The following is a 20,409-nucleotide window of genomic DNA, read 5'->3' as shown; positions in this document are numbered from 1 at the left end:
GTGAAGAGCAATCCAAACACCGACTACGACAACAACAAGAAATTGAAGAGATAATTATTCGTCAACAAAAACGAGAGGAGGAGTGGTATTTGAGAAAACTTGATTATGAAAAACAAATACAAGCTAGACATGCTGAACAGGTGAGCAGTGGACAGTCTTTAACAGCGCCCTCTACACAAGCAGTGAAACTACAAAAGTACACTATTACTCCCTTCTCTGGTGATTACAAAGACTGGTTACGCTTTGGAATCAGTTTACTGTGGAGGTGGATGGGTCCAATATTGCTGAAGTCAGTAAATTTAATTATCTAATTGAATTGGTGAAAGACAAACCAAGAGAGGACATCTTGGGACTGCCTCACACTGCTGCAGGATATCAGGAAGCTAAGAAAATACTTCTACAAACATACGGTAAAGATATTAAAGTACACAAATCACTGATAAAAGACCTTGAGGAAATTCCAACTGTTACTAACATCCACAAATTGAATGAAGTACATGTCTTTTATAACAGGCTATCAAGAATTGTGCGTACACTCAAAACAATGAATAAACTGACTACAGCACAAAGTTCAGTATATACATTAATGGACAAACTAGATCCTGTACGTGAAGTGCTTGTACAAAAGGATGACAACTGGGAAGAATGGGGTTTAGAAGAGCTTGTTGAGAGTCTGCGGAAATATGTGGAAAGAAATCCACAGAGAGTTACTGAGGAGAATAATACTACAAAATGGAGAGATGATAAGAAAAGAAAAGATGAAAAATTGCTGCTTGGGAGTAATGGAGATCACACATCGAATCGTAAAATTAAGTGTGTGTATTGCCGTTCTGAAGATCACTCCAGTTATAGTTGTGTCAAAGTGCTCGATTTGGCCACAAGGAGAGCCATACTCCGTAGAAATCGAATGTGTTTCAACTGCACAGGAGTTGGACATCTTGCGAGTGACTGCAGATCAGGGGGATGCAGAAATTGCAAAGGAAAGCACCACACATCAATTTGTGACAGGGCAAAATCTACACTTAACGTTTCAGAGAGTGCAAAAGTAGAAAAGGGACTGAGTATCACTACACAGCATACAAGTGCGATTCATGCTACAGTCCTGAGCAAAGTTGGAACAGAGACAGTTCAAATCATGTTTGACACAGGTGCTGGTAGTTCATATGTGTGTACTGACTTGATAACACAATTGCACTTGAAACCTATAAAGAGAGAACAACGCTGTATAGAACAGATGTATGGCACTGTCAGGAAAACTGTCGAACTGTACAATATTACAATAGAATCACTAGCAGTAGGTGGGTTTTCATTTGATGTCACCTGTGTAAATGCAGAAAAGGGTGTTTTAACCCACTTACCAAACCCAAACATCAAATCACTGAAGAAACGACATGTTCGGTTTCGCAGACTGCAGTTTAGTGAGGAAGAAACGACTGAGAATCACTTGCTATTCACATCATCTTGGGAGCAGCCGACTACCAGAGGATTCGAACAACAGAACCGCTGGTGTTGGGCATAAATCCAGACAAGGATCCAGGTGCTGAGTTCACTATGTTGGGTTGGACAATTTCAGGAAAACAGTCTTCAACAGAAAGTCAAACAGAGAAGCAGTTCTTCATGAAAACCGGATATGAAGAATTTGAGAAGCTGTGCTCACTGGATGTTTTGGGAATTAGGGATGTGGATAGCAAAGAAACTTCAATGATTCATGAAGAATTTAGACAACAGTTGAGTATGACAGAACAGGGATACTACGAAACGAAACTGCCATGGAAGGAAGATCACATTCCTCTTCCTACAAACAAAGGCTTATGCACAGCTCGACTGTACAGCACATCAAAGAAACTAGAGAGAATGGGGAAATTAGAGGAGTACAATGACATTATGAGAGAACAAATAAATGAGAGAATTATTGAGCCTGCGCCATTTCATCAAACAGGGGAGGTCATTCATTATGTGCCACATCAGGCTGTTATCAGAGAGAAAGCAGAAACAACAAAGATGAGGATAGTGTACGACTGCTCAGCAAAAGCCAACACAAAAAGCCCCTCACTCAATGACTGCTTAGAGACAGGCCCCTCACTACAGCCACTACTGTTTGACATTATGATAAGGAACCGTATGCGAAAATATTGCATCAGAGGAGACATCCAGAAGGCTTTTCTTCAAATTCGAGTACACGAACAAGACAGAGATGCAATGAGAATTTTGTGGTACAACAATCTACAAGATCGTCAACTGATGGAGTACCGTTTTACACGGGTGATCTTTGGAGCAACTTCAAGTCCATATATCCTAGGAGTAACACTGCAAAAACACATTGAGAACTATACGGAAAACTATCCAATAACAGTCCAAACCCTATTGGATGATACATATGTTGACGATATTCAAGGAGGAGGAGAGACAGAACGTGATGTTGCAGTATTCAAAGAAAAATCTACCAAAATACTATCAGAAGGTGGGTTTTCACTTCACAAATGGCACAGCAACATCACCCATCTTAGCTCCAAAAACAACATAAAACATGAAGGGACTGATAACACATCAACCAGTGACACAAAGATTCTCGGTATCCCATGGAACAAGATGGAAGACACACTGATTCTTGACTTTGAGCCAGGCTTAAAAGGCAGTGAACCAACTACTAAACAGAAAATGATATCGGATATTAACAGCATTTATGACATACTTGGGTGGAGTTCACCAGTAAATATCACTGCAAAATTGATCTTCAGTGAAGTTTGTCTCCTTCAGTTACATTGGGATGAAAGGGTGCCAGAGGGAATTCACAAAAAATGGTGGATGTGGATAAAGAGCTTGCAACTAGCACCAACCATAATCATACCACGCTGTGTGTTTACCGACACACCCACAAGTTTTGAGATTCATGGATTTGCAGACGCCAGCAAAGTAGCTCTCTGTGCTGCAGTCTATGTTGTGGCATGCCGGGACTCAAAACCAGTCAGTCAGCAGTAGCTAGTTGCCAAGTTCAGAATCGCACCAAAAGACAGGAGCATCCCAAGATTGGAATTGGCAGCTGCTCATACTTTAGCTAAATTGCAGAATAATGTTTCAAAGGCACTAGCTGCATTTCCCATCACAGCCTGGAATAGTTGGGTAGACAGCACAACAGTTTTGTATTGGCTTCAAAACCACGGTGAATGGTCAACATTCGTTCGCAATCGAGTAAGAAAGATCGGAGAGCTTACAGATGCTCAGTGTAGATATGTACCGACAACAGAAAACCCAAGCGACTTAGGGACCAGAGGCACAACGCCAGACCGTCTTGGTACACTTTGGTTCAATGGGCCAAAGTGGCTTTCAAGTGAGATAGACAGACCAGTTCAACCAGAGATTTCTGAATCAGCAGGCACGAAAACAGAAAAGAGGTCAACGAAGTACAATAAAGCTATGCTTCTGACAGAAGATGAGAACGACTTGAATAAATGGGTACAAGACCTCCTGAGCCGATTTTCCTTCTGGAAGCTTTTGCGCATAACGACACACATAAAGCGTTTTGCAGACAGCTGTAGAGGGATGAGACGGATTGGGCCTCTCACTAAATCTGAGATGTCAGCAGCGGAAACAGTATGGATTAAAATGACACAACAAACAAACAGAATGACAGTCGACATTGCAATATCAGTAGATCATGACGGGATACAGAGATGCAGCAGTAGAATCCAAGGTTACAATCCAATCTACATTCCACGAAAGACAGCCTTAGCGAGACGGATAATTGAGCATTGCCATATTCTAACATTACACGGGGGAGTAGCCACAACAATGAGTAAGGTGAGAGAGAAATACTGGATTCTAAAACTGAGATCCCTAGTCAAATCAATACTACACAATTGCAACCATTGTAAAAAGTACCGTGCAAAAATGTTGGATGCACCTGTGACATCAGTTCTGCCTGCCTTCCGAACTGAATTTACTGAGCCCTTTGATGTGACAGGTGTGGACTTTGCAGGACCACTTCACTACAAATTAGGCAAGAGTGAAACGAATAAGTCTTACATCGCTCTCTTTACATGTGCAACTACCAGAGCTGTACACTTAAAGCTGTGCAGAGATATGTCAACGATAGAATTCAAACGTGGACTGAAGGAGTTTGTTGCACGGAGAGGATCACCAAGTTGTATGGTGAGTGACAATGCCAAGACATTTGTTGCGACCAAGATGTGGCTAACTAAGCTTCAGAATGATGAAGATATATTCAACTACCTCACAACAAAGGGCATTGAGTGGAGATTTAACCTGTCACGCTCTCCATGGTGGGGTGGTTTCTTTGAGAGACTCATTGGCATCACAAAAAGAGCCCTATCCAAAACTATAGGACGAGCGCTGCTGACGTTCGAAGAACTTGAGGAAGTACTGCTGGATGTAGAAGTTTTCATGAACAACAGACCATTGTGCTACATGGAGGAAGACTTAGAACAAGTAGTTATCACTCCAAATATGTTGTTACGCGGACAGCCAGCACGTTACCTAGAGGACAATGTTCATGACTTAGATGATGACATAGGCAAACGTCTAAAATACCTTAAGACCTGTAGAGAACATGTACGTAAACGTTGGTTGAATGAATATTTACATGCATTACAGGAGCGTAATACCAAGGGGTTAGAAACCAAAAAGCATGAATTGCCAGGAAAGAACTCTGTCATTCTACTGAAGGACTCAACAAAGACCCAAGCAAATTGGAAGATAGGACGCATTGTAGATACCATTGTTGGTAAGGACGGAGTGATCAGAGGATACAAAATCAAGACAGGCAGTGGCTACATCGTTGAAAGGCCACTCCAATTGGTTTGTGACCTAGAAATCAGCAATACAAATGATGAAACTCCAGTGAGTGATGATATTAAATCAGAAGAACCAGTTGGGACCCTCAAGAACCAGAATGTGAGTCGTCCAAGTCGAAAGGCAAAGACTGCTGCAGTGAACCGCTTAGTTGGTGTCATTGCAAACGAGATTGAGAACGATTAGAAAACCATGATATTAAAGTTAAGGTAACTTTAATAGGGGGAGGGTGTGGAAAACCTGCTATGTAGTGCTGCTAATTTAAGTGGCTATTTTAGTAACACTGATGACCTGGGGTCACGTTCACCAGGAGCCGAGAACAAACTTCTTATTTATCGATTTTTATGTTGACATTTGTTCCAAAAGTCTAGTTATTATATTAGAGTCTCAATTATTGTTATGAACATTAGCGAAGTTCAAATATGAGAAATAATTCTTAGTTAGAACTTTCGGGTTTTCAGAGCGCATTATGAGAGTTGTTATGAACATCGTGACTGAATTATTATTATTGAACAACAAACATTCAGGATATATCATTGTACAAGATTCGTGATTTATTTGTGTATACACTCTGATATCGGGAAATCGTTTATTACAAAATTTATGCACCAGCTATTCTACAGTTATTGTCATTCGCGATGATTTCACTCTGATTTGTAAGATAAATTCTCCATACTCTTCCATTACCCATGATACTGTTCGAGCCTCGTTGGTAGGTTTTTCTAGAATGTTCAAGATGTCGCTGATGTAACAAGTGTTTGTAAACCGTTCCGTTGAAATAAAACGGAGTTTGTGTTCATCGAGAACCGTGAGTTTCTTCAGTGTCACTGGGAATGGGCGAAAACCTGTATCAGAACATTAAACGTTCCCCACAAACTCGCTTTCACATATAATCAATTTTTCAATACTTTACTTCTCCCTAAATTCCCTAAATATAATTAAAGCTTTTGATTCGGGACTTTTATGAACAGATCTTATTCTGCAATATTCAGCAACACCCTCGGAAATAACATAACAGTCCTAAGAAAAATGTGTGTCTTAACAACAAATCTTTGTTTTCTTACCCGTCTGTCAAAGTTTCATTTCTTCGACTAATTTCTTGAAAATACAAATTCATGATACATACATTCTGTTGATACCTTTCCATTTCTGACACCATGTGCCCTACACCATCAGCAGTAATAATCATAATTACAATAGATAGTTTTATTATACTATTGGCTAGACTGTCGACAGTCGGTCGTACCTAATATTAATCTGTTATTATTAATAAATATTGTGTATAAACGTAATAGGTGTGAATAAATTGCGAACGCCGGGACAGGAAGTATGAAGTGCCGTTAGGCACGACCGACTGTCCGGTGCTACAATTCACTGGTAATATTTCTTACCAGATCCGGGTACTTTCATATGCAAATGAATAGTCGCGCAGATGTCTATCATTTTATCGTGGCCAATCGTGAAAAGGGTCAAGGGTCGCTGGCTACTAGGATCGCCCACGACTTAAGCAAAGTTCTATACGCGATTGCCACACTTTCCACAGCAGTTTTTGATATCATGACACAAACAAATCGTGACGAATACATTATAAAAGTGCTGGAACGTTTAGACTACCATGATATTTCTTGTAAAGAATACCAGCGAGTTACTATCACAAATGTGTTCGTCGAGATGTGTTCGTCAGGGTGCCGTGTTGACATTCGTCTTGTCAAAAAGAACTTGTTTCGAAACCAGGGATCTCCCACTTTCAGTTGCCATTTCCTTAGACGAAAATGCTTGCGACCTTTCCAAAAACTCTCGCTTAGTTTGTTGAAGTTTCCTTCTGAGTCGTATTCATTATGTTCATAATGTGGACAACCAACGCATTCAGGGGGTCATTTAGAATACATTTTCATACATTATGTTAATATAGTTTATTTCGTGACGTCAGCATCAACTATGAATTATACATATCAACTAGAAACCTGCAGACAGGGACAGTCTCTCGGGACTAAAGTCCCTCGCGTGAAATGTTTCGCATTTCCCATCAAACATCTACGGCGTTCGAATGTCTAGGAAGCACAATTACATCAGGCCGGAGGACTGTCGACAGTCTAACTATTGGTCAATATATCAATAATACTACATCATTTCTTTTTTTATTTCAGACTAGATACGTCATTTTTTATCTATCCTGGGGGGCCAGACAAGAAAACGTTGGGTAAGATGTACAACAAATGTGGTGGATACCTAACACAAGATGTTTACACCTTTGACAGACAATTCTTCAAGATTCCTCCAGGTATACATTTTAATTTTCAAGTGTTGGCTGTAGTCTCAAAAAATATCCCAATACTATAGGGAGAACCTAATTACATTATTACAGCAATGACTATTTATTTCATCTTTCAGATGAAGCGAATAACTTGGATCCTCAAGTGAGAATTCTACTTGAAGTGGTTTGGGAAACACTGGAGGATGCTGGAATAAAACCATCTTCAATACGAGGGTCAAATACAGGCGTGTATGTTGGCTCTACTGCCAATGAGTATTCATCAATGTCTTTATATCCATTTGACAACATTACCCAGTATACAAACTCAGGTACCAACTCATGCATGCCATCTAACAGAATCTCATATGAATTTGACTTCAAAGGACCAAGCTTCACAGTAGATACAGCTTGTTCCTCATCACTTTACTCTATACATCTTGCATGTGAAGCTATTAGAAATGGTGACTGTGAAATGGCTATTGCTGGGGGAGTGAATTTAATCCTCCAAGCTGGAACTAGTATAGGATTTTGTCAAGCTGGTATGTTGTCACCAGACGGGAAATGTAAGAGCTTTGATGCTTCAGCTGATGGTTATTGCCGGAGTGAAGGTGCTGGTATGGTGTTTCTGAAACCCTTGGAAAAAGCTGTCAATGATGGGGATAATGTGTATGCTGTAATCCGAGGAGGTGCCCTTACTAATGACGGACGTACCCCTGGTATTGCAAATCCTAGTTATGACGCTCAGACACGCCTTGTTAGTTGCGCCTACAAACACGCGATGGTAGATCCACATGATGTACAATATATTGAAGCACATGGTACTGGAACTCAAGTTGGAGACACCACTGAAGCCAATGCTTTAGGGGAAGCCATGGGTAAAATGAGGCCAGTAGAAAAGCGACCACTTTATATTGGGTCTGTTAAATCGAACCTTGGTCACAGTGAAGGTGCTGCAGGTGTAGCTGGTGTCATCAAAGTTGCACTTAGTTTGAAGCACAAACAGATCCCTCCAGTAGTACACTTTAAAGAAGGTAACCCCAATATAGACTTTAAGACAAACGGGATAAAAGTGCCAACATCTATAATAAATTGGCCAAGTTCTCCCAAACTTCTAGCAGGCTGCAGTTCTTTTGGGTTTGGGGGTGCAAATGCACATCTGGTATTTGAAGCATATAACCCACCCAATGAGAAAAGACTGCCAAAGACAAGAAAGAAGGAAATGATAGGACCCATAGTTGGAGATGAAGTATCTTTACCAATACTTCTAGTTCTTTCTTCTGCAACAAAAGAAGGATTAGTGAATTGCGTGGCAGACTGGATTAGTTATTTGGAGAATGAGATTGGACAAAACCACACCAATTTTATAAATGCTGCATTCACAGCTAGTATGAAGTCACAGCATCATTCATATAGAATAGCAATAATAGCAAGAACAAGAGAAGATGCCATTGCAGAACTGAGAAAACGACGAGATGGAAAGCCATCACCTAATTGTGTTGAAGGCACTTCTAATGACGACAGAACTCCAATAGTATTTGTATTTTCCGGTATGGGTACTCAGTGGTGGGGAATGTCACGGCAGCTAATGAATTCCGTTCCGCATTTTCGTGATACAATAAAGGTAAATATGTGAATATATATATACTTTATAAAGTTGTTGGCTCTTTCATGGCTAGTGAGATTTCATTGTGTGTTCTAACAAAAGCAACTTATCTCTGTATTTTTAGAAAATTGACATGATTCTTCATAAATGGGGCGCTAAGTGGTCACTTGTACACTTGCTTATGCAAGAAACTAACCCAGATGCCATAGCCAGTACAGGTAAGTGTAATAAAGTATTCGATTACAACACTTTGTTATCTTTAAAAATAGTACAAGGACTAACTCAAACAAATACACCAAGGTGTTGTCAATCAGTTTAGAACTAGCTTAACAATATTGTCTAAAATAGAAATATATGCTGATTAATAGGAAGGTATGTCACAATAGATTGTATAATGGTTAATAGATATGCTAACATTACATCAAATTTTATTTGATATGAGGTGCTGCCCACTATGGTGGCAGGTGATGCAGCTGCCATTACAAAAGGCATATGTAATACTAAAACGCTTCTGGCAACTTATAGAACCTTTAATCTATATATGCTATATTCATTCCAATAATCATACACATTTCTCACAATTTTTTTTACAGAAATTGCCCAACCTTCTATTTTTGCAGTACAAGTTGGGCTTGTTGAAATATGGCGATCTTGTGGCGTGAATCCACATGTTATTGTTGGTCATAGTGTTGGTGAAGTAGCAGCAGCTTACACGGCTGGTCTGCTAACACTAGAAGATGCTGTAGGTATAATTTATAATCGTGGAAAGCAATTGATGAAGACAAGTGGTTCTGGTACAATGCTAGCAGTACTACATTCCATTGAAGTAATACAAGATCGATTAGCCAGCAGTAATCTCAATGATGAATTGGATATTGCTGCCATAAATAGTCCCTTGCAGATTGTAATTTCGGGTAAAACAAGTGCAATTAAGCAATTTAGTGAAGAATTGAAGGCAGATGGTATTAAAAGCATGATCTTAAAAGTCAATAATGCGTTTCACAGTCATCAGCAAGAAGCCATCAAAACGAGATTTCTGAAAAAGTTGAAGTTTCTTTCTGAACACAAGAAGAGAAATGTTGGATTATACACTCAATCTATTCCTATGATGTCAACAGTCACCAAACAATACATATCTTCTGAGAATATCATGGATCCCCAATACTGGTGGAAAAATGTACGATACCAAGTCAAGTTTATGACAGCCATTGAAACACTCGTGAATGAAGGCTATACTTGTTTTCTGGAAATCGGACCCCATCCAGCATTAATTCCTCCTATGAATGAAGTTGCACTAATGATGAAGCCACAACCTAGTAAGTTTTCTGTGACCCATTCAATAAAACGACCGAAAGATACACAGTCTTTAGCAGATGACATGACTCATTTGTGCCAGGCACTAGGGAAACTATTTGTTGAAGGCTGCCAGGTAGATCTACAAGTATTATTCTGTAGCAAAAAATGTGAACTGGTACAAGTCCCAACTTATCCATGGCAACGAGTACACTGCACTGTTGAAACCAAAATCATTAGGAGTATGTATAGATTCCCGATGGAAAACCATGCTTTACTTGGCAAAGAACTAGAAGTATCTTCATTTTCCAACTCTCAGACCCGTGTCTGGAATTCTGAGATTTCTCAAGTTGTTCTTCCATGGATGAATGATCATATTGCCCAAGGCAATGTTATTTTACCAGCAACTGCATATGTTGAAACTGCATTAGCAGCATCCAGATCTATGTCTACTGATGATACTGAGATACATCTGCAGAATTTAGTTTTTAAACGATTCCTATATGCACCATCTTCTAGTGCAATACTTGAAACTACATTGGAAAAAGATGGAGAGAATTCAAAGTTTTCACTCAGAAGCAAAGACAAGAATAGGAATCAATGGACATTACATGCAACAGGTGATGTCAAATTGATGATGGATAATGGTAATTCATCCAACGCTTGGCATCCTTCAAAGTGTGATTTTAAAGAAGTTAGATACAGATGTCAACAGATGATTTCTCATGATGGATTCTATTTGAAAGCTGCTCAAAGTGGATTTAACTTAGGAGATTCCTTCCACTCTGTTAACAGTATTCTACACAATGCTGATTTTTCAGAGGTACTGCTCTTTGCTGAGAGGTCTTTAGCTGTAAAGAGGGAGGGTAAGAGGTACATATTCCACCCAGCCTACCTTGATGCAGTGTTCCAGACATTTGCAGTTATCCAGCTGGCTAAAGATAAAAACGAAGCAGATGAAAATGGAATACCATTTGATCCAGTGTTTGGTGTACCACACTCGATCGGAGAGATGAAATTCAAGGGAATGGTACCTAATTCAATAATCTGTCATATTGAAGTAGATAAAAATGACCAGAATGAATATGTTTGTAATGCTGTAATGACTGATGCAATCAATGGCGATGTGTTCTGCTTGATGAAACATTTGAAATTTGCAAAGATTTTATCTTCAACAGAACAGCTTCGGCTGTGGTCGGTAAGCTGGCAGAAAATTTCTTCTACTGAAGTCACTCCTGTCAAATACATAAGAGAAGAAGGGCTCACAGAAAACCTACAACCCGATAAGACAGCTATAGAAAATATAACATTGACTCCCATTAATGAAGCAAAAGCTGTTCTGGTTATCCCTGATCTGCAAGGTTTTTCCCAACTCTTGAAAGTTATGCTCCAGTCAAATGGAGTTAAAGTAATGATTACTTCATCATACACCCCAGAAGACAAAAGGGAATGGAATAGTGAGTTGAAGAAGGCCATTAATATGTTTATGCCGACTGATGTTATCATAGCATCATCATTGGATGTTGACCAGGATTTGAACTCACTAAATTCCTGGAGGAGTTTCACGCATACCCAGTCAGTTGGGGGAATCCTTGCTGTAAATGTATACAGTATACTTAAACAACTTGAAGTTGAAGTAGAGTCTCCACCAACGTTGTGGTTGTTAACACGATGTTCCCAAGCTGTTGCTGAATATGGAGAAACCATACCTTCAAATGTTGGAGTTCAAGCAGTTGGTATAACCATTATGCATGAAGATCCTGAGTTTCCAGTCAAAACAGTTGACCTTCCATTGCACTGTGATGTTTCTAAATTAGCAGAAAATGTATCAAATCTAATCCAAAGACCACTGCCATTTGAAAATCAGATTGCACTCAGACCTTGCAGAAGTACAGAATCTGGACAAACCCCTGAGACAGACATAATATTTGACTTATATGCACCAAGATTGCTGGTTGAACCAAAATCGACTTACACTGGTAGAGTAACAGCAGATAAATGGAGGATGGAAATGAGTGATGCTGACTTCCACTTCAGTAATGAATCAACTGACCTTGGTGATGTGCAGCAAGGCAAAGTCAAGATCAAGGTTGAAGCATTTATGCCACTCATAGTCCAAGAGGAATCAGCATTAGAAGACAATGTGAATGTATTCGCTGGAAAAATAACAAAAGAAGGCCAGAATGCATTAGCTCATATGTCTGGAGAAAGAGTGATTGGCTTGGTAGACTGTTTGTCATCTGAAATAATCATCAATGAGGAATACATTTGCAAGGTACCAGACGAAATATCTTGTGTAGCTGCTGTTCATATTGCTAGAAAACAACTGCTACCATACCTTGCATTGACACACATTGCCCAAGTACATGACAAATCTACAATATTGATGTATGTAAATGATGAGATTGATGAATCTGAAACAACCATAACAAACATAGGAAGATTACTGGGTGTGCATGTACAGACCAGCAGAAATTTGGGAAGACAAACAAGTGCCCTTGTGAATGGAGGCGAAAGTGTGCATCCTATCAGTCAGCTTGACAAGTTTGATCTAATAATCTTGAGACATGGTGAGGAACTGAAGCAAGAGCAAATTAGCCTGATATGTTCTAAATTGAATCCATTTGGAAAAATCCTTTTCTTCCATGAAAGAAATTTAGTAAAGTTCCCATCTCACATACAAGTACTGAGTCTAGATTTTAGAATGTTTCATAGTCAGGCACAAGGGTGCGTGATCTTTCAAGAAAAAATGCTAGAACTCATGCATTTTCTACTTCGCCATGGTGATATATCACCAACATGTGAGTCAGAGTCCCCTACCAAGTTGTTATCTGAAGTTTCTGCATTTAGGAATGTTGAGTTGAATATGACAGTCATAGCTGTTGATAAGGTGGAAGTTCCTGTCTTGCTTGATATGGATGATGGTGATATCAGGTTCAATCCCAAAGCAGCTTATTTGATTACTGGTGGTAACAAAGGGTTTGGATTAGAGATGGTGCAATGGCTTGCCAATAGTGGAGCTGGTTATATCATTACATTCTCAAGAAGTGCACCAGATGTAGAAGCTCAACATAAATTTGATACAATACAGAAAAGAACAAATGTCAGTATACTACCAATGAGAGTAGATGTAACAGACAGAAATTCACTTGAAAACGCCTTTACCAAGATCAAAGAGAATGAAACAATACCAGCATTAGAAGGAATATTCCATTGTGCAGTAGTTTTCCACGACAACCTACTCAAGGATATTACTGAAGAAGAGTGGAATTCAGTGATGGCGGCAAAAGCATATGGCGCTCTTCTTCTACATCAACTCATCAAGCAGTTTGAATTCCCAATCAGATATTTTGTCATGATGTCATCAATTATTGCGCTAATTGGAAACTCAAGCCAAGCTAGCTACTGTTCTGCAAACATGTTCTTAACTAGTCTGGGTCAGCTGAGAAGGAGTCAAGGTCTGCCAGCCACAGTTCTGCATGCAGGGGTTATCAATTCAACCGGGTTTGCTGCCAGAAAGGGGTATGTTGCTATATGGGATGCAAAAGGAGTGAAGAGTATGTCACCTGCACAACTTCTCTATGTCCTTGGTTGCGCAATCATGGCAAAATGCACAGCCCTAGGAATTACATCAATGTACAATAAGAAGAAATACTACGATATGAATAAACACATGATCATCAATCACTTGAAGGGAGATCCCGGTCTATTTTCTATCTTTAAAAAGCTAATCACAATTGAAGACAAATACTTAGAAGATTCTAATGATAATGTGGTGAACAAAATTCGTTCAGAAGATCTATCATCAGCCATCAGAATAATAGAAGAACATGTTTGTGATTATTTGAGACGAGTTCTTGGAATATCAGGGGAGGTGCAAACTAATGTTTCTCCTTTTTCACTTGGTCTTGATTCTATGATGTCAGCAGAAATGAGTTCTGTATTAACAAATCTGTTTGGTGTCTTACTTCAACCAGTTGAGCTTCTGAATGACCAAATGACAATCAATAGTTTAAGTGAAGAAATATATTATAAGGTGCTTGGGAGCAGCAGCTCAGAAAATAAGCAGGTTACAATTCAAGAACGCAGTGTTCCCAAGCTTTTTGTAATTGATGGGCCGCAGAAGGAATGTCATTTCCAGCTAGTATGTTTCCCACCTAATGGTGGAGGAACTTCCGTATTCAAGCATTGGTACCAATCATTGCATAAACATGGTATACAGACAGTAGTTGTCCAGCCCCCAGGGTGGGAAGGCAGAGAAAGCGAGAAACCTACAAAGAAGTTACAAAATCTGGTTTCACTTATCGGTGATCAGTTACAGCCAATACTCTTGACAGGAAAGCATATCTTCTATGGCCACAGTCTTGGAGGTTTGATTGCATTTGAAGTAGCACACTACATAATTGCTAAGTATGGTATGTGTCCAGTCCAGCTGTTTGTCGGTGGCTGGTATGCTCCATCAATGCCATATCCACATCCCAATGATTACAATGTTCCATTTGCAGCTCTATACACGTCATCCAATATCTCAGACATTTTACGAGAATATGGAGCATTCAAATTCATAGATGATGCTGTATTAAACAACTCAGCTGTATTGGCAAGACTACTGCCATGTTTTGAAGCAGGACTGGAAATTTGCAAATCGTACAAATATGCCCACCTTACACAGCTGCCGTGTGATCTGACTGTTTTTGTAGGCAGTAAAGATGAGTTTATCAAGCCATACATGGTGGATGGTTGGCAAAAAGAAATAAATCAACAGTCAAAGTTCAAGAAAATCACTCTCCCTGGGAAACATCTCTTTCTTTTGACATCGGCACCTATATTGCTCAAGGAGTTCATCAAGACCAGTTTTACATGTACTACTGTCAATGGTATTTCAATGGCGGTGCGGGAAGTTGGAGACATAACGCAACAGAAGACTAACTTGAAACATGATGCTGCAATTCAAGCTGGTGTCAGCTTTTTGAGTCATGATTCGGATCTGCTGTTGTATTAGGAGGTATCAAGGAATAACATTGTGAAGTGTTGCCATGTACCTGTATTGATTTGTTGAATAATGATCCAAATTGATCTAGCTGGTGGAAATCTTACTATCACAACCACCCTGCAAGTGTTAATATTATCTGGTGATTTTGAATTTTGGTATACCAGTAGATGCTGTTAGAGCCCTCTTCCAGTGCTCTCCAACTCGTTTGATGTATCCATTTCCACTTGAGCAGAAGTTGATATTAACATCAGTCGATACTCACTGCTTCACAGTTCTGTCAATCTTTGGGCTTTCTGCTTAGAGTTACAGTTTATACCACAAAGTTAACAAACTCTGTGTTTTTTTCTATTGTGCCCTGGTAGGGATAGTTATATTCAATTTACAAATGAAACACGATTGAACAATCAATTCCAATATGAAGATTAGCTGTGCAAAGAACGAGATAGTCAGCGTGGTGGCAGCGTTTTTCAAACACACCTAGACTTGATTCAGACAATCTTGTCATTGAAATTGCAGCCACATTATGAAGGAAACACTTTCTATATTACATTGTATTTATCGAGCCTCTAATGACCGAAAATTCAGTTTCAAACAATTGTTGAAATCGACTCATGTCTTCCTCATGTTAACTCGGCTTATCGGCATTTCAAAGTGTTGACACAATCCTCAGTAATGAGTGGCTGAACATCATGAAGATATTTAACTTTATTCTGCTGCTGACCTATTACACAAACCAAGATTCTGGAATTGCTAAACTCAATTGTTGTGTTTATTTTTGTTTCTATGTATGACCAGGTTGATCACTCGTTCATCTCCCGCAATATATTGTCTGACCTGGTTCATTGCTGTCACGCAGACGGTATTATTGCATTAGACTCGTGGTATACCTCGATTTATTATCTTATAAACGAATCATGAAATAACACAGTTCCGGTCGTTTTCATTGTATGTTTATATATGAGTACATGATTGGTTACAACTCATAATAATATTAACAGGAGTGGAGTGTACTTATTCAAAATTACAAGCTCTGGCAATATTATGTTCATATACCACATTTGAGAAAAGCCTCAAATCTACAGCAGTGCAAGGTTTTCCATATTCTTCATATTTAATATAACTGCCAACGTACTGTAGAATACATTTGTTTGAAATAGTCACAGAAACCTAAAAATAGCATTCGTATATGGGTTATGTATAGATAACAGTGGATATTCTATATCAAGCGGGCAGGTGTTTGACCGTAAACAACAATAACTCGCCAGCCAATTTCCCACAAAGGTTTAGATACAAAAATATAATTTATAATCTGGGAGCAATTTAGCCCCTTGAGTTCCAGATTTAATTCAGACTCCATCTCAAAATAGATAGTTAGTCTCGTCTTTTCTTCATAAAATTCCTCCGAACATTTCCAATTAGACGCAATGTGACATTTTGTTTGTTTGGTCCAAAATTAAGATTGAATTAAGTGAACATTACAGAAAACAAATTTACCCTAATTTGAGCTAAGAAAAATGACGCTCAAAAGGTCAATATGTATGACACATCGCACATGAAATTAAATTTACTGTATCCCATAATATTATTCTGAAACGTGTTTGCGTTTGTTGAGAACAATTACCATCACAGTTTCTACTATTGAACTCTAGAAATAGACTTAATCTTCTCAACTCATTTAGCACATTAACTACTACTAGGTCATGTTATTATGATATGTACAGTGTTTTGACATCCCTATACGAAAATTAATTATTATTTTTTTCCAATATATATATTTTTGTTTTTATCATTCACTTATTCAGTTATTTTAACTTGTTTAACCCAAAATACAATCAGAAGCACTTTAATTTTGATTACTCTGCCAAAGATTTAACGTTATTGTAGATTGCTTTATGTCAAGTTAAAAATAATTTACAGAAATCGTACTTAAAACACAACACACCAAATACTTATTTTAACAACCATATGTATCTTAATTATTGCACGATAACGTACGTGGGTGTAACCTTCTCTTCTAGTTATTGTTACATGAGTTTATATTCAGACAATGTTGACTTTAATGAAGCTATTTTAGTTACCATAAAACTACACGTATTTTAAATTGTATATTGAGACTACTTAAAATTGTCCTTTTCAATCAATGTAATTTTTAAACATTGTACTTTGTTATGTTCAGCATGATAATACCCATCTACAAATAACATTATTTTTTCCATGAAATCATGCTACATTTTTGCCGATAAATTTGTTTCTGTTGCACGGTAATAAAAATAATCGAGTCTATCACTTCCATATACTATTAGCACAAATAAACATCAAACTCAATACAGCTATAAATTTCGGCACTTGTGTGGAGCCCAACTCGTGGATTAATGCATTTATGTAACCACGTGTAAGGTACGTAAAGGCATATTCTGGCTGTGTCTCCAAATAGGCACATAGTAGACATTATTTGATTGGCTGTTTGTAGCTGGCTACGTGGACATATATAAATTTGTTGTACCTGGGTATATTGCTGTGCATGACCTTTTAAAACTTGTCTAACCGGATAAACAGTTTCAGAATCTTGATTGAAAACATTGTAACATGGTTGTAATTAAATTTCACATAGGAACTGAAGATGATTGTTTACACAATTCGTAGTGCCATTTGCACAAGTGAAAGGAAATTATTATTGTAAAAGCCGTTCAAACGTTTTGAAAATGATCATCATGAAAATAAAAGTGCGACATTTTAAGAATGATGTATACTTTGTATTTAAATTTCCATATGTAAATTAATATCTAACAAAACAAAATGATTTTTTAGATTTTTATATGTTCAGAAAATGTTATATGCATGTACTTCCGTTCGTTTTTGAGAGTGCATCAACTTACAGTCGTAGTGATGCGAATCATGTGAATCGACGAAATCGAAAACTTGAATGGGCAAATGTTTCTGTTTATCTATACCATTTAAAGACTGATTTTGATACGTTTATGTCAATATTTGGTCTGTACAGCACGACTGGAAATGTCATTGGCATCATATTAATGCAAATTATTTAAAAATATATTGGACATGTCATAAACTATCACTATTATACACTGCCTGTTTGGTGACGAATAATTCCTCAGTCTGTTATCAATTCAAATGGTTCTTGACTGGATTCATTGTCATTGTATTGTAACAACTGATACTGAATTGGTACTACATGATTTCATTTGGACAAGAAATAAGTACATGAAATCCATTGTAGATTAAATAAGTTTGATGCTAATCTCATTGTTATGGCTCTCTATTTAATATGTTAATATGACAATGCTTTAAATGATATTCCATGCGACAAGTGGGTAATATGAAATATATTAACCAGGACAATCAATAGTATAATTTACAAAATTCGAATTCGTCGAATGTTCAGCAGATTTTTAAAACAAAATCGGTAGTTGGTTTTAGTTTATATTTTAACATAATGCATTGTAATCTTTAAATAATTAACGCATTCGCACGTGAATAAAACAATTGTTATATTGAGCTTTAAAATGTATTAATAATGTTTATACGTCCTCTCCAGCATGTGGCACATGGCACTTTTTTCAAGTCATGTAATATGTAATGTTATTTGGTGTTTAATGAATAGATGCTGCCACTGCCCAGCATCAATGATGACAAAGTACATGTAATATGATCATTGAAATCACGGGGTGTTTGAATGTAAACTCGAGTATTACTTACTCACTGCTGCAAACACAAACAGCTAAAAGGTAATATATGAAAACACTAAAGAATGATTCAGATTCTCTAAATTATTTATTAATTTTATAAAATGGTCAAAGTATTCAGTGTTGGAGTTGATGGGTAAGTTGGGATTTTATTCTGATACAGGTTTAGGTATACTAGTATAGTCCCTTAACATATTTCAGTTCTAATTTCCAGGTGCCCAGAATCAATGCAGTGGAGAGCGTGTTTACGTGGCAATTATGCTAATAAAGCGTACAACTGAGGAATTGCAAGAATACGAAAGTTCAATGATAGTTCACATAGTCTGGTATGTGCCTGTCCGTGATACGCTTGAGTATACCAGATCCTTTCCTCCGTTGTGAAGAGTTTGTTGATTAATGACGTATTCTAATTGATAATACGTACATAGCAACAGATGCATTATGTGCCAGAATACAAATTGTTTAATCAAGCGGTATATTTTAAGCTATCTGAACAAAAACTATTCATAAATCAGCATCTGATTGAATGCAATCGTTAAATGTTAGTTAGTTGGAAGGCCAAGGAATATAGTGTGGCGTGTATCATGCACACTTTAACGGCAATACCACATCGTCTATTTCCATGCTGCAGTGTAGTCTGTATATAAAAATGCCAACCCTGTCCCGTGTTTCGCCCCCCCCCCCTCACAAGGTAGAAGCAAATGACCAGTTCCTGGGAAGCGCCTCGCCAGCTGGCCCGTATGTTTTTGTTTACATTTATTTTGAACGCTAGTTTTAACTGGTCACCCCAATTTATGAAACATCACGCTTCGCCTTTTATGTAGTATACACTGTTCACAAATCACGTTGATGTTTTTATTATGCAATTACTTGATATTTGCTAGACTTTCATGAAGTCTGTTGTTTGTTTTTTCAATAAAATAAAATATCATGGGAGTGTGTAAATGGCGAAAGCCGGGTTATCGCGATCTTTGAAAATATTCCATTAGTTTTCTGACCATAAATGCACGAAATAACGAATCATTTCTACGTTGAAAACGCCCCCTCCTCTTGAGTCTGTGACCGTGAGGGCTGCGCCGAATATAACAGTAAAGGGGACTTGCAAACCTGTCGTTTTCTTGTCGAATGGGAGACTGTTCTAAAGACGGTATTGCCTTACATGGATTAATCAATTGGAACTTACTTTTTATTGAATCGTCTTAATATAGACTCCCGCCAGTCTGTAAAATAGCGTTTGTTGTTGGTATCCTAGTTACGAACACCAATGAGAACACCGGAGTTCAAACCCAAATGTGTCCCGTACTTATACTCCAGATAAAAACACGCTTGTAACAATAGCAGAGACGACTAATGAGAATATCTGTTATCCAAATACACAACAACCAAACCCAATACGTCATTATCAAAAACGCGTGTATAATTATGCTTCTCAAACAAGCTCATTTGTGGAAGCTCTAACCCCGCCGACGCCATTACATGTGACGGATGCGTCTAGCGATATGGGTGACTAACATTTGCCCACCCAGCAACCTCTCCCAACGCCTCAGTTTCTGAAATTTACAATACGTATTTTCAACATGTTTATATGTATTGTTTTAATTAAGTGTTCTGCTATTTTATAAAGTGATTTGTTTTATAATTATAGTCAATAATTATGCAGCATGCATCTAGAATTACATGCGACGACGAAATGAGCATACATGCAATGGGATTACGTGACTGACTATAAAGCGTTTATCCAAGCCGTACATGG

General features: G+C 38.1%; 2 protein-coding genes across 2 annotated transcripts; both read left to right on the top strand.

Annotated features, from left to right (window-relative positions):
• The first annotated feature begins 1,551 nt into the window (after nucleotides 1–1,551).
• Nucleotides 1,552–4,995, top strand: LOC100366963 (uncharacterized). Its single transcript, XM_006816595.1, has 2 exons — nucleotides 1,552–2,964; nucleotides 3,082–4,995. Exons 1-2 carry the CDS (start codon nucleotides 1,552–1,554, stop codon nucleotides 4,993–4,995), a joined length of 3,327 nt encoding a protein of 1,108 aa, XP_006816658.1.
• Nucleotides 4,996–5,545: 550 nt separating this feature from the next.
• LOC102806462 (uncharacterized) lies at nucleotides 5,546–18,468 on the top strand. The gene is made up of 5 exons (XM_085497292.1): nucleotides 5,546–5,556; nucleotides 6,957–7,090; nucleotides 7,201–8,684; nucleotides 8,791–8,884; nucleotides 9,260–18,468. Exons 1-5 carry the CDS (start codon nucleotides 5,546–5,548, stop codon nucleotides 14,959–14,961), a joined length of 7,425 nt encoding a protein of 2,474 aa, XP_085353418.1. The 3' UTR covers nucleotides 14,962–18,468.
• Nucleotides 18,469–20,409: the final 1,941 nt, after the last annotated feature.

Source organism: Saccoglossus kowalevskii, chromosome 3 (genome assembly GCF_978046115.1).
Source record: "Saccoglossus kowalevskii chromosome 3, keSacKowa6.1, whole genome shotgun sequence".
NCBI classification, from domain to species: domain Eukaryota; kingdom Metazoa; phylum Hemichordata; class Enteropneusta; family Harrimaniidae; genus Saccoglossus; species Saccoglossus kowalevskii.
The sequence above is the reverse complement of the archived record's forward strand: the minus strand, read 5'-3'. Positions and strand labels throughout refer to the sequence as shown.

Bases quoted from the DNA above. Each gene is read 5' to 3' on its own strand.
- LOC102806462 (XM_085497292.1), top strand. The intron at 7,091-7,200 runs GTATACATTTTA...TTCATCTTTCAG, and splicing joins ATTCTTCAAGATTCCTCCAG to ATGAAGCGAATAACTTGGAT. The intron at 8,685-8,790 runs GTAAATATGTGA...CTGTATTTTTAG, and splicing joins ATTTTCGTGATACAATAAAG to AAAATTGACATGATTCTTCA.
- LOC100366963 (XM_006816595.1), top strand. From the start codon at position 1,552: ATGTTGGGTTGGACAATTTCAGGAAAACAGTCTTCAACAGAAAGTCAA. The intron at 2,965-3,081 runs GTCAGTCAGCAG...AATGTTTCAAAG, and splicing joins CATGCCGGGACTCAAAACCA to GCACTAGCTGCATTTCCCAT.